This window comes from Pongo pygmaeus, chromosome 1, assembly GCF_028885625.2.
Source record: "Pongo pygmaeus isolate AG05252 chromosome 1, NHGRI_mPonPyg2-v2.0_pri, whole genome shotgun sequence".
NCBI classification, from domain to species: Eukaryota; Metazoa; Chordata; class Mammalia; order Primates; family Hominidae; genus Pongo; species Pongo pygmaeus.
This window is the reverse complement of record NC_072373.2, coordinates 42,465,928-42,480,230: the sequence shown is the minus strand read 5'-3', so window position 1 is coordinate 42,480,230 and position 14,303 is coordinate 42,465,928. Positions and strand designations below refer to the sequence as shown.

The following is a 14,303-nucleotide window of genomic DNA, read 5'->3' as shown; positions in this document are numbered from 1 at the left end:
TTGCCAATCCGCTTGTAGCAGGTAGACAGACACGGTGGCTGAAAATGGGGTTACTCTTTGGTTGAGTGTGTGGTCCTTTACTGTCATCCTGCAGGGTCCACTTGGTTTCTGCAGGGGACAACTATTGAATTAAATTGAGATATCATGGGAACTGCCATTCTTGTATCCTTTCGATTCTCATGGGTGATACTAATATCCAGAATTACCCCCAACACATGATATTGTTTTATATTCACTATCTTGGCTGGGGATGGGGCAGTTTCAGATGCTTCACTTGGTCCTACTGTGATAGTTCTGAGCCCACAGGCCTAGGATCCAATGATCCAAGTAGCAAGTATATGAATCCCAATTACACATTCAGAGACTGGAGAAATTACCACTGGGTGTAAGCTGGACCTTGGCCAGGACTTTACTTATTACCTTGCTCCCACATGCCCCACTAGTTAGAACAGTAGCCATGAGGATGCTTTGATTCTCTGGGCAACATGCCAGCTTGGTACAGTTACCCAGGTAAATGATCCTGGGTCCCTTTGGGAAGGGCTTATGGAATCGTTACTTTGTATGTTTGCTGGGGTGTTGCAGGGTTCTTTCTCCCAGAGACCTGACTGAGTCCAAGTCTGAAAACTGGTTCAGATCCAGAAAAGGCCAAAGGATCATGACATTGTATTGGGGCTACTGCTTTCAGACTCCTTGTTATCTATCCTTGACTTCTTCTAGTGGTCTAAGCTAAGAAACACTCTTGTCGGTTGAGTATCTATTTTGCCTCTAGGGGCACTGTGTTCCTTTAATCATCTCCGTAACTCTGTGGATCAGGCCTTCTTGGCTGCCAGTCCAACCCATTGCTCATTGTAATAACTTCATCCACCTGGCTTCTGCAGTTAAGTGCCACCACCTGGCTTCTTTAGCTCTGGGCCTATCATCACCATTGGTATCATTGAGTCAAATTCTCTACCTGTTTGGGCATGGTGGCTCATGCCTGTAATCCCAGCACTTTGGTAGGCCAAGAGGGGAGGATTGCCTGAGGTCAGGAGTTCAAGACCAGTCTGGCCAACATGGTAAAACCCCATGTCTACTAAAAATACAGAAAAAATTAGCCAGGCATGGTGGTGTGCGCCTGTAATCCCAGCTACTCAGGAGGCTGAGGCAGGGGAATCGCTTGAACCAGAGAGGTGGAGGTTGCAGTGAGCTGAGATTGCACCACTGCACTCCAGCCTGGGTGACAGAGCAAGACTCTGTCTCAAAAAAAAAAAAAAAAAAAAAAAAAAAAATTCTCTACCTACTTTTCCAATCATCAATCCTGGCTTACTGAGGAGATTCCCAGCTGATCTTTTCAGTCATGCTATTGTCCTTCTCACTAGATCATTTCTTTTGGGTTTTGTAAATGGTATAGTCTCTGGCCCTTCTCACAGAACGGAATCATCTGGTAGGCCTTCCAGCCTCATGGTGTGTCCACTCTAGCATGCTAACTTCCCTGAGCTTTTTTATTTCTACATCTACTGTCTACTGGGGTAGTGCTGGCATTTCAATCACATCAAGCTTGGGCCATCAGTTTCTCCCTGCTTTCAGAAGCCATTTGAGCAAGAAGGTCACATCACCTCCTGGGGTCCCTGCTAGAGTGTCAAATCCTGTATCTCTGGAGAGTGATCCCAAATCAGTAAACTCTTCCCTGTCCTACCTGATGCTCCCAGCTCCTTGATCCAGCATCTTCAGGATCCAGTCCTGCATGAACTCCTCTGATTTTTGCTGGTGTAGGCTGGCTAGGACTAGCAGCTCATTTGAGGTCTTTTCTTCCATTATCAGACCCAGCACATACTCAATTGGGTTATGCTATGACATACCCCTAGTTATAAGCCTACTTACAAGGAACAGAGATGATGGAGAGAGGCCTGTGTATTGTCTTCAAGTAAGGTGGGGGAGGGAGAGTGAGGAAGGGAGAGAGTAGTTAACTCTTAATAGGAACAGATGGGCAAATCCTGCAGGATCAGATTTAAAAGAATCTGGGAATACAACATTTGGAGTTCGTCTGCTCACACGTTCCCAGCCAAGTTTCAGAGTCTGAGTGCCCTCCAAATGTCTCCATTATCTTTAAACTTAAGCCTGTAAGTGTCCATGAAATAGAAAGGGCAGAGCCAACCTTCCTTTATAGAGAGATTGTTGTGTGCCTTGCCCAACTTTCCTGAAATCACACAGAAGCCAGTAACAAGGGGGTACTCAAGGACCATATTCCTACCAAATACTGAAAGAAGCAAATCTCCAGATTTGCTGCAATGGGACAGGCTCCATAATGATGAAGAATTTCATCTTGATTTAAGTTTGTTTAAGTTATAAATAAGTGCTGTTTAAGCACTACATTGACAAAACTGCTTAATTAAGAAGGCAAAATATCTTACTATCTTCAGAGATCATTACCCTTAATCTTTCACTCACTTTTTAAAATGGATCCTACACAAGAATGCCCTAGGAAATGATGAAGTTCCACTCTGTGTTTCAAAAGCTGACACGTAGGATCCCCAGTGTTCCTGGGGTCATCTCCTCCCTAACTGTTCAATTCATGAAGCTGAGCTTCATATTGAAAGAGAGAAGAGAAAGGGATCTTGCAGTTCCACCTACTTTGGCATTGGAGTTTTCCTCTCTAAAAGGAAGCCCTTCCTTTCTCTTTAACAAATCTTTATCAGGCACCCACAGACTACAATGCTAGGAATGTTAGGGAATGTAGTAAGACATATATACACGGTTACTGTCCTCAAAAAATTTAGTACCTAATTGGGAAGGAACAGGAAAACTCAAATACCAAAGCAGGTCTCACATATTCAAAAAAATAAAATCTCTAAAGAGTGAGAGAAATTAATGGCCCAAAGACATTAGGAAAGGGTTCTCATGGAATCGTAAATTATCATAGTATCACAAAGTAGGAGACCTTAGAAGTGACCTAATTCAAGTCTCTACTCAATACACAGTATCTTCAGAGACTTCTTTTAAAAGTAGGCATTCAGTCTTAGTTTGGTTATCTCCAGGGACAGGGAACTCACTCAAGTTAATTCCATTTTCAAATATTTCTAATTTTTAAGAAATTCTAATTGAGAAAAATCTAATTTCTTTTAATTCCTGCCTATTGTCACTACTTACATCTTCTGAAAGGAGAAATACAGGATTAAATCTACTCCTGCTTCTCTCAGTAGCCTTTGAAATAGTTCTCCAGAGTCTTCTGTTTGTTCACCTTGTTAAATCAAGTTTAGCCTAAAGCTGCCTCCTTACGTATTTTAAGTTTGGCCTAAGGGTTTCTCTGTACATTGTGAACTCTAACAAGCGGAAGTGTAAACAGACAGTAGCCTACACTTGTGCTAATTACCGACTTTTGGCCAATTAAATGTAGCCAACTGTTTGAACCATGTTCAAATAAGGCAAACGCTGAGCTGTAACCAATCCAGTTGTTTCTGTAACTCACTTCCGTTTCCTTGTATGTCACTTTCCTTTTTCTGTCTTTCCCCTTTTCCCAATTTCTGTCTTTTGTCTTTCCCCAATTCCCTCTCTTTCAGGCTGTTATCTTCCTTTCCTTAACACTAGAGGGTGCTTCAAGTCAGGCGCCATCTAAAAACAGATTCTCACTCTGAGTCCAGTCAGAAGCTGAGTGCTGGACAGTTGGCCAAACTTGGAGCGTATCACTTAGAACTGGGAGATGGGTTTCTCACCATCAGAATGGCCAGCTAACCTTAAGGTCACATAGCACATTCTCCTATTCCAGAATGATCCCAGATTGCTTCCTTAGAGCCCTATTCTTTCCCTTCCTAATACCCACCAATACTTCTAAATCACTTATATTGTATATACTTCTTGCTATGCTAATTGGCTTAATGTTCCTCTCCCCCAGCAGACTATCAATCAAGGGATTTGTCTGTTTTGTTCACTATCCCTTTCTAGCACCCAGCAAAGTGCCTGGTGCATAGTACCTTCTTGATAAATACTTGAAGACTCATTAAATTAATCCCCCTATCTTTTCTCATTCTCTACCCCACCATCCCCTTGCTCCATGTGGCTTCCACCATGTGGCTGTGCTGGAATCTCTGAGCCTATTCTGGCTCAGGAGGCTGCTCAATTCACAAATCGCTCATTGCTCAGTGAAACTCCTTCAAATTTAATTCAGCTAAAGTTTTTATTTTATCAATCTAAACATTTCTCATTCCTTTGAACTAAAATCATTGAATATTATTGATGCAAATAGCCATCCTTTATTACATTTTCTATTTTCTGCCAATGCCCATGCCTGCCATGATCTTATTTATGCATTGCAATGACCCATAAGTCAGACGGTATTACTATCCCTATCATATGGATAAGAATTCTGGAGCCTCAGGGAAGTTCAGCCTCATCTCACCATCTGAGTTGTTCCTTCTAGATGAATTTGTTTGTCAGTGTGTCTTGAAAGCATCTGGGAATTGAGCCTGTAGGTAATGGTTTTTTGAGCAGGTTAGTGGCGGTAGACAAAAGGTACTGGAAGGAAAACATTTGGAAAAATGAAAACCTTTTAAGAAACAGTGACAATAACCAAAGGTGATAAGTTTGGGACGGCAGTGATAAGTAGCACAAGGTCAGGTTGATTACTCTGGTGTTGGGGAGCAAGGGGATGGTGGGGTAGAGAATGAGAAAAGATATGGGGATTAATTTAATGAGTCTTCAAGTATTTATCAAGAAGGTACTATGCACCAGGCACTTTGCTGGGTGCTAGAAAGGGATAGTGAACAAAACAGACAAATCCCTTGATTGATAGTCTGCTGGGGGAGAGGAACATTAAGCCAATTAGCATAGCAAGAAGTATATACAATATAAGTGATTTAGAAGTATTGGTGGGTATTAGGAAGGGAAAGAATAGGGCTCTAAGGAAGCAATCTGGGATCATTCTGGAATTGGAGAATGTGCTATGTGACCTTAAGGTTAGCTGGCCATTCTGATGGTGAGAAACCCATCTCCCAGTTCTAAGTGATACGCTCCAAGTTTGGCCAACTGTCCAGCACTCACCAGCTTCTGACTGGACTCAGAGTGAGAATCTGTTTTTAGATGGCGCCTGACCTGAAGCACCCTCTAGTGTTAAGGAAAGGAAGGTAACAGCCTGAAAGAGAAGGAATTGGGGAAAGACAAAATGAAATTGAGACTTGTTTTGGTAACAGGTGGGCTGAGGAGAAGCCCCAGAGGCCTGTGCTAACAGTGTTGGAGTTGGGCTTTACAGAGTGTGCCCCTGCACCCCAGCTGAGAAAGCAATGATGAGCCAGGAACAAGTCCACTGATCTAAATGGTTTTACTCATTTACTCTCATGAGAAATTACTAGTAGAACCCTATACTACAGGTCTGGAAACTGTGACACAGAGGCTAAATAATTTCTCTAAGGTCACATAGCATGTAAGGGGGTAAAGAACAGAGCCAAGAACCAGTGTCACTATGAAAAATGGCCCTGGCAGATCTCTCTATCCCAGTGCAGGTTTGAGATGATTTAGTTGTGCTTAGCTGAGCTTTTCTTTGCAACAGCTTGCCTGGGGGCTGATAAAGAAATTCAAACAGATGTGATAAGCTGTGCTACCTGTCGCTGGGCTGATGCTGTAGACAAATCCTAACATCTCAATGGCTTAGCACCGCAGACTTTACTTCTCACTCAAATGAAGTCCCATGGCGGGTGGCAAGGGCTCTCCAAACCACCTCTCAGGGACCAAGCTCCCTCTGTCTTGAGGCACTGCCCTCTCAACACTTGGCCTCCAAATTTACTGAGTCAGGGAAGGAAGGGAGGGAGGGGGTACACTGGCTTCATCCCAGAATTGTCACACCAAACTTCCACTGTTAATTAGCCTGAATTAGTCACATGGACCCAACTTAACTGCAAAGGATGGTGGGGAAATGGAGAGACAAGGATTATTATGAGAGCACTATGGGTTCCCTAAAATGGGACTGACTCCGGAGCCCAGCAGCGGACCAGCAGAGGCAAGGAAAAAGTGGATGAGCATAAGCAGTGGTTCATTCCCTCCCCTGCCCTGCAAAGCAAGATAACACTCGTCAGACTCTGGCAGAACACAGCCTGTCCTTGCCTTGGGTCAGCCTGTTTTAGCTTTTCCACTCTGCCTCTGTCCCAGGGAAAGAGGAGGAAAGTTGGGAAAAGGGTCACTCCACAGAGCAATGAGAAGTTGCACTTAGTTTCTGAAAGGGGAGGAAAAAATAATCTTTCATCTCTTGGATGTGTGGGGAGACAGTGACTGGGGAGAGAGCAGAGAGACTTGAGCCCCTGGAAGTTCAGCCTGAAAATCTAATCCCTGAGGAATTTGCTGTCCTTCCTCCTTGTGGGGTGTGGCTCCTGTGGTCCCCACCTCCTGGTGTTTATGCCCCTGTGTAGTCCCTTTCTTGGGTGTTGGTGAGACCTGTGACTTACATTTAACCAGTAGAATACAGCAAAGGTGATGAGAAGTCACTTCTGTGGTTAAATACAGAATGAGAAGATTGTAACGCCCATCTCTTGCAAGGAGATTCTGTCCCTTGCTGGCTTTGTTGAAGCTGGCTGTCATGTTGTGAGCTGCTCAGTGGAGAGAGTCATGTGGCAAGGAATGGAGGGCAGCCTTTGGCCCACAGGCAGCAAGAAACTGGGGCTTTCAGTCTGGTCATCCACCGGGACATGAATCCTACCAATCATCACGTGAACTTGGAAGTGGATTTTTCCCCAGTTGAGCTCTCAGATGCAAACCCAGACCTGGCTGACACCTTGACTGAAGGCTTGCAGAGGACCCAAAGCTGTGCCAGGACTGTTGACCAAAAGAAAGCAGGAGAGAAATGTGTGTTGTCCTAGGCTGCTGACTCTATGGTAGTCTTGGTATGCAGCAATGGATAAGTAATGCATGGGGGTCGGAAAGTGTGAGAGGGAAGCACATTGGTTTCCTAGGGCTGTCATAACTAAGCACTATAAACTGGGTGGCTTAAAACAGCAGAAATCTATTCTCACAGCTCTGGAGCTAGAAGTCTGAAATCAAGGTGCTGGCAAGGCCATGGTTCCTCTGAAGCATCTAGGGGAGGATCCATCCTTGCCTCTTCCACCATCTGGTATCTCCAGGCATTCCTTGGCTTATGGCAACATCAATCCAGTCTCTGCCTCTGGCTTCACATGGCCATCTTCCCCATGTGTCTCTGTCTACTCCTTTTCTTATAAGGATATCATATGGGATTAAGGGCCTGCCGTACTCCCTGTCACCTTATCTTAATTACATCTTCAATGATCTTATTTCCAAATAAGGTCATTCTGAGGGACTAGGGGTTAGGACTTCACCATATCTTTTTTGGCACATTTCAACCCATAACAAGAAAAAAAAAAATAAAGAGAGAGAAGAGCTGACAATTGAAGAATCATCTGGAAAACAAGCACCTTCTTGATGGGCCAGGAACATATCCAAGCAGTCTGCACATTCAGCACAAGGATGAGGGTCTTTGCAGGTGAGGATCTCAGAAACTGCAGGGAGCAGACCCTTCCCTTCTCTCCAGGAGCTGCTTGAAATTTGTGAACAAAAGCCTAACTTCACCAGCTGAGAGAATACCCATCCAGAGAACGGCTTTTCCCATAGCTGCCGAAAGGGTTGTGTGGCCTGCCTCATGGCGGGGGTGGCCAGATGATCCTGTATTCTAAGTCCTTGCATTCTAAGGTACTCTCATTCCATAGTTTGGTGCTGTATTTGGAAGCCTGTCCTGGGTTAATGAATGGACCCTTTTCTCTGTCTCAGATACTGGAAGGGCCCACAAGCTACAGTACGTTTTCAACTGTACAAGGTGGCAGCTGCTGCCACCTTGTGCCAGAAAGACTCCATGACTAGAGTGACCAGGGACCTCAGATCAGGACACTATGAAGGGGCACTTCTAATAATTGTTCGGGGGCAGCAGGTGTAAATCGGGATTGTCCCAGGCAAACATATGGTCACCCCTGGGGAATGCAAGGGAACAACAGGATTTGCAAGGATTTTCCCAAGAATAAATCTGAGTTTTCCAAAATGTTCTACTTTTCTACATTTACTCTCAGCATGAAGCTTCCTATGTCACCTATGGTGGCCATCACACCTCGTGCAAGGTTAACAATACATGAAAGAGTTCTGAATTCCTCTGGCACAAAGAAGAATGAATTTCCAGCTATGCCTACTAAAAGAAAAAAGTCTCTTTCTACATTGTCTTTGAACACAACATACCCCAAACACATGTAAAGCTTTGTTCTGACTTTAAGGATGCATTTTAAATCAATAAAGGAACTAAAAGCTCAGAAAGGGCCTAACTCTCTCTCTCTCTCTTTGTGTGTGTGTGTGTGTGTGTGTGTGTGTGTGTGTGTTTGGTGCTTTCAAAATTGACATATTACTCAGATATGGAAAAATAAAAGTAAAATTTTTGTCTTATAATTGTTTAGTGTGGGTGCTAATTTCTGTTGGTAGCAGGGATGAGGTGACATTGCCAAGACATTTTAAATGTACCAATTAATAGAAAGTTAATCTCTATTGCTCAGATCTGTTTTAGGTAAAGCAGCTAATTCAAAGCTCAGATTCTAGACAGCTTGAAGGGATCTCTCCTACCCCTTCTCAGGATGGTGTCTGGGTGCAGTGGTATTGCTCAGATGTCCTTGGTCCTTCCTACCCTCTGCTGAAATGCCCCTCATTCTGCTTGGTGATGAAGATGCCACTGGTTTGATCTGGTCCATGGGCATCATAGTGGCATCTGCCCCCCACCACGCACACACACGGGTCCTTGCCATTGCCTCTGGTGACAAGAGCTCCATACTCTGAGCTTCCTTAGGAACTTGGGTCTTTTCTACTCTCTCAGCTATCATGCATCTCAGTGGGGTGCCAGAAAACTCTAGATTGCTTTCTCTCCAATATGCTGTTGTGTGGGGACCCTTGAAGACTGCCCTCAGCACGTGCCTGTGATTGCTAGTTCCCCTTTCTTGGATCATGTTGGATGCAGCATCCCCCACAGTGGAGGGTTTCTCCACAAGGTCTATGGTTTCCTCACGCTCTGCCCAGTCTGTGAAGGACAGCAGCTCCTGAAGTTCTTAGACTCTCCCAAATTTATCTTGGGGGTGGTTTTATCCAGGATGCACCCTCCTGCCCTATAACACCTCTTGTTAATATTCCATCCTGGGGTGAGAAAGGGAGCCACAACATTTCAGGTCACTCTTTGCCCCTCTTTTCCCCCTCACTCACCCAGATCCTAATCCCAGCATTAGAAGGAACTTCTTCCTTCCTCTATGGTGAGGGCTTCACTAACATCATATTTCATGTTCTTCTCTGATCAATGGTCAATAATCTGTTCTATGATTAGTTCTCTGGCTAGCTGAAAATCCTCTCACTTTTTTTTTCAACGTTCTTAAGATAGCCTAGAAAATGAAATAAGAGCTCCCCTATATTTGATGGTTCTCCCCTCCCCATGAAGCTCTGGATGCCATCAGTTCAACGTTTGGGGGTCACAGGCTAATCAGAGTCTAGGATTTACCAGGTTAATATCTGAAAACATATTATTATTTTACAGTGAGAATTGTGTATTTGATAAATGTCATCAAATAATATTAAAGGAAAAATAGTCTTAGCTAGCAATTTAGAAAATAAATTGCTCTGATTAATTGCTAAAAAAATTCCAGATGGATTAAACAATTGAAGAAAAACCAAATTATTTTAAAAACTAGCAGAAAATGGAAGTAAATATGTATCCTATCTCTAAAGGAGTAATTTTCTAAGTTTTAAAATCATATAAGAAAGAACATAGGAAAAGAGAAATTAAAATACTTTTTAAAAATTTGCCCCTCAACAATATATAAAAAGGAAAACAAAAGACTTGGGAAATATTTCCAGCACATATGAGTCAAGGAATGTTACATGGTTATATAACAGAAACTGTTATTCATTGCAGATTAAACTGATGCCTTAAGAAAGCAATTTGTCATCTGAGCGCAGTGGCTCACGCCTGTAATCCCAGCACTTTGGGAGACCCAAGCAGGCGGATCATGAGGTCAGGAGTTTGAGACCAGCCTGAACAACATGGTGAAACCCCGTCTCTACTAAAAATACAAAAATTAGCCCGGCGTGGTGGCGCATGCCTGTAATCCCAGCTACTCAGGAGCCTGAGGCAGGAGAATCACTTGAACCTGGGAAGTGGAGGTTGCAGTGAGCCGAGTTTGCGCCATTGCACTCCAGCCTGGGCAACGGAGTGAGACTCCATCTCAAAAACGATACGATACGATACGATACGATACGATACGACACGATACGATACAATACAATACAACAGAAAAGAAAAGAAAGCAATCTGTCTACATAATCCAAAAATCTCAGTATTTGGAATTTATCCTAAGGAAATAATTTTAAAATAGGCACAAGTTAGCTATGCTTTTTATAATCACATTCATGTTACATGGTGATGATCATTAGACACATTTGACTCTCCCACCAGACAATGGGACATTGTGTTTTTTTCACCTCTGAATCAGCATGCTTAGTCTGGAGTCTGGCATAATTGTAGGTGGCAAATAAATGTTGCAGAATAATTATTTTGTTGTAGTATTTATATTTACTTAACAATTGAAACAATCTTAATTTTCAACAATAGGAGAATGACTAAATAAAATACAGTGTTGTCACTTGATGGAGATATTGTCAACTAAAATAGTAATGTGTTCTCAGACATGGAAAACATTTTATATAATTGTAGCAAGTGTGAATCTTAGAGTACATAATCAGTTCTAGCAAAAATGTAACTTTCTTTAATTTTCTATAGTAACATTTACATTCCTTTTCAAGCCCCATTTTGACTAGTGGTCCACCCCAGTGTGTGTCCTGTTATGCTGATTCTGGGTAATCTCAGGCAATTCAAAGTCCTGTTGCCACGCCCTATTCCCAACTGCTTGCATTTTCCCTGGGGTAGTACCTAGTAGTTTGTCATTACCTGCTCCGACGGGCATCACCAGGATGGGATGTCTATTGACTTCTTTCTCTTTGACCATTGATCCATGCGGGACCTGGATTGTCCTCTGTTCCCTAATACAGAAGTTTTTCAGGCCAGCCTCTGACTTAGCCACATTCCATCTGCATCATCACATCACCCTGGCGCTGCGGGGAGTTCTGAGAGATTGTCTTGGGTCCTCAGGTCCTAGCTGGGTCACCTGTAGCCTTTGCTGCTCTCATATGGTGCTAAGTAGAAGAACCTCTGTGACACTTGTCATTTCCCTAGGCTCTTTTCATGGTGAGAGTTTGGGCCATATCCGTGGGGTTCTGGGGGTGCAGGCCGGGTGGGGAATGGACCCCAGGGTATGCTCTTGCTCTTCTTTCTGATTCTCTACAGCTCTGCCCTAGTTGGCAACTTTATCAAGGCTTTAGGGGTGAGGAAAGCTGGCTCTGACTGTTCATTTACTTCCAGATGCCTTTGTCTTTGGCCTGGATCTCAATTGTGAAATTCATAACCCAACATTTGATTGCTTTATTATTTGGTTCTGTTGTAACAACCCTCCAGAGACAGTCTAGGCAGAGCTAAGATGTGAAACACAACAGCAGAAGCCAAAATAAAAATGGAAGCCTTGATTAATGTATCAAAATATTAGTCCACTATAAAATGCAAAAAAAAACAGAACCTCAGAACTTTGTTATAACTGTGTGAACATTAGGTATCCGTATGGGCAAATACATGGAACAGGGAAAATCTTAAGCTAATTGTGTTAATCAAGAGAGAATGTGGATTTTTTTTGCTTTAGCAAATTTCCTTCATATTAGTTATGTGTAAATACCAGCCACGTAGTTTGTGAAAAAGCTTAATCTATTTTACCTCCAATAATATAGCGCCTTCTTAGCCCCCGTATTTCCCATCTAATCTCCCATCAATCCCTGATGTGGCTTTTTCCTTCTAGTAAGGCCACTTCCCTTACCCACAACCTGCTTACACCATCTTCCAAGACTTTGTTTAACCCAGTGGTTCTCAAACTTTAGCTACATCAGAATCCCCTGGAGCATTTGTTGAAATACAAATGGCTGGGCCCTGCCACCAGTTTTTCTGATTCAGTAGGTCTGGGGTGGAGCCCAAGAATTTGCATTTCTAACAAGTTCCCAGGTGATGCCAATGTTGCCAGTTCAGGGACCACACTTTGCAAACCACTGGCTTAGCCACACCTTTTACGTGAAATGTTCCTTCTATTTGCCTTCTTCTTTCCTCTCTCCCTTGCTTTTATAAACATGTCATGATAACCTAACATGCATAACTGGCTTGAAGCACACCTTGAGGAGCTTTGGATAGTATTAACCTATTTATTCATGTATTTCATCCTACCTTTTTCTCAACAAAGTCTCAGAACTCTGATTATTTACTCTGCACCACCCCTACTACATACATAATGCAGTCAGTGCTGTATTATTTTGGATTTATTAATGCATACCTTTGCAATTATTTCATGCAATTTTTCTCTCCCTAATCAGCCCTTTGAGGCTCAAACAGGCTATCGTTCTTTTCCTCCATAGCAGGCACAGAACCAATGTTTGCTGATGGGGCTCACTGAAGGACGGGCATATCATTTATTAATAGAGCACTGGCTACAAAACCTGTCCCATCCAGCTGCTCTGCTCCACCCTTACTAGTCTTGTGGAATTTCCCCTCACCCTGTCCTTGTCGGGCAGTTTGCCTGTTCTCCTTTTGCAGTGAGTGAGTACCTCTCCCAATATATCCAAACCAATTCCCAGAGACAGCTGTACAGGGGAAGGAGCAAACTACCGTTTTAAAATGGATTTCATTATAAAATTAATAATACCATTTCATAGTTGTATATTTAAAAATACACAAAAACCAAAGAAGTAAATTTAAATGTACCCATAACCCCACCACATCAAGACACAGTTTTAATATCTCAAGGTTTATGTCTCACACATATTTTCCCACTAAATTAGACCAATCTGTAAGTACTGTTTTTCAACCCATGTTTTTTCATTTCCCAATATATCAACGCTTATTTACTGATGTCATTAACCTTCTTTAATATCACTTTAAGTGGTTACAAAGCATTACATCATATACAGAGACTATAAGTTATTTAACAAATTCCTTAGTGGTTAATAACCAATCACTTGTTAATATAAATAATGATTCAGTGAATATCCTTATTCATTCCTCTTTGTATACCTGCCGATGTTTTTCCCAAAATCACATTTCAATGGCTTTGATGCATATTGAAAAATTGCCAGCTAAAAACTTTACACTGCTCTCAGAGGTATATATAAAAGGCCTCTGCAAACCCTCACATGGTGCTCTCAAACTGTGGGCCTTGCCCATCTTATCAGTGAAGATGGCGTCTTTTAATTTGAATGTATTTCATCACTTGGGGAATGAATTTCAAATGACTGTTGATCATCTGTATTTCTTCCTCTGTGAATTGCCTGTTTTGGGTCATCTGCTTGGTTTTCTTTTTTTTGTTTTTGTGACAGCAGACTAAGTTATATATTTCAATATGATCACCAAGACACAAGAGATAAATGACCCAGAATGAGATGAGAGTCGGAAGTGCAGAAAATTCTACAAAGAGAGCCAGTGAGGTGACTCTCTGCACTGAGGATGGGAGAGGGTGGTGGGTGGAGATTGGGAGGTGGTAAGGCAGATTTCTTTGCAGAGAGCTGTGCTGAGACTGGCCTCCCTACCCCAGTGAAGGAGGGGTGGTGCTTGCCCCTTACCTCAAGTCCAGTGAGATGGGCTTCAGTTGACTGCTTAGAGAGTGTGTGTTCCCTGCCGCTAGGACAATAGCTGACTCCCCACTATGGTCATTAGGGAGGAGATGAGGCAGGTTACCTAGCTGCTTTGGGAGTACAGTGAGCCAACCAGAGTTGCTGCTACCCTGAGATTGGCCTGCATCTGAGATTATATCCAGACAGAGAAAGTGAGCTTCCTGTGGACCAGAAGTGGAGGTGACTGGTTCAGGAAGGGGAAACACACTGGAGCCATTTTCAATCCCACCCCAAACAACTTCGGCAGAAGGCAGAATAATGGCCCCCGAAGATGTTCCCATCCCAATTCCTGGAACCTGCTGATATGTGACCTTACCTGGCAAAAGAGACTCCCCAGATGTGATTAAGAATCTTGAGGTGGGGATATTGTCCTATTATTGTGGTGGTCCTGATGTACTCACAAAGGTCCTTAAATATGGAAGAAGGAGGTAGAAGGATCAGAGAAGATTTTCCCATAACTTTATTTTATATATATTGTATGATATATACTTATAAATTTCTGCTATCATATTGTATGTTACAAGAACTTTGTCTTGTTTTCTAAATCTCCCTTTAAAAAC

The 14,303-nt window shown here is 42.8% G+C and overlaps 1 protein-coding gene across 1 annotated transcript in view; it reads right to left on the bottom strand.

Annotated features, from left to right (window-relative positions):
- Nucleotides 1-11,047, bottom strand: part of FCAMR (Fc alpha and mu receptor) — a 28,195-nt gene extending 17,148 nt beyond the window's left edge. Inside the window, exon 1 of the mRNA XM_054477497.1 lies at nucleotides 10,934-11,047. Within this exon, the coding sequence (XP_054333472.1) occupies nucleotides 10,934-10,991 (58 nt within the window). The 5' untranslated portion in view covers nucleotides 10,992-11,047. The remainder of the gene's footprint in view (nucleotides 1-10,933) is intronic.
- Nucleotides 11,048-14,303: the final 3,256 nt, after the last annotated feature.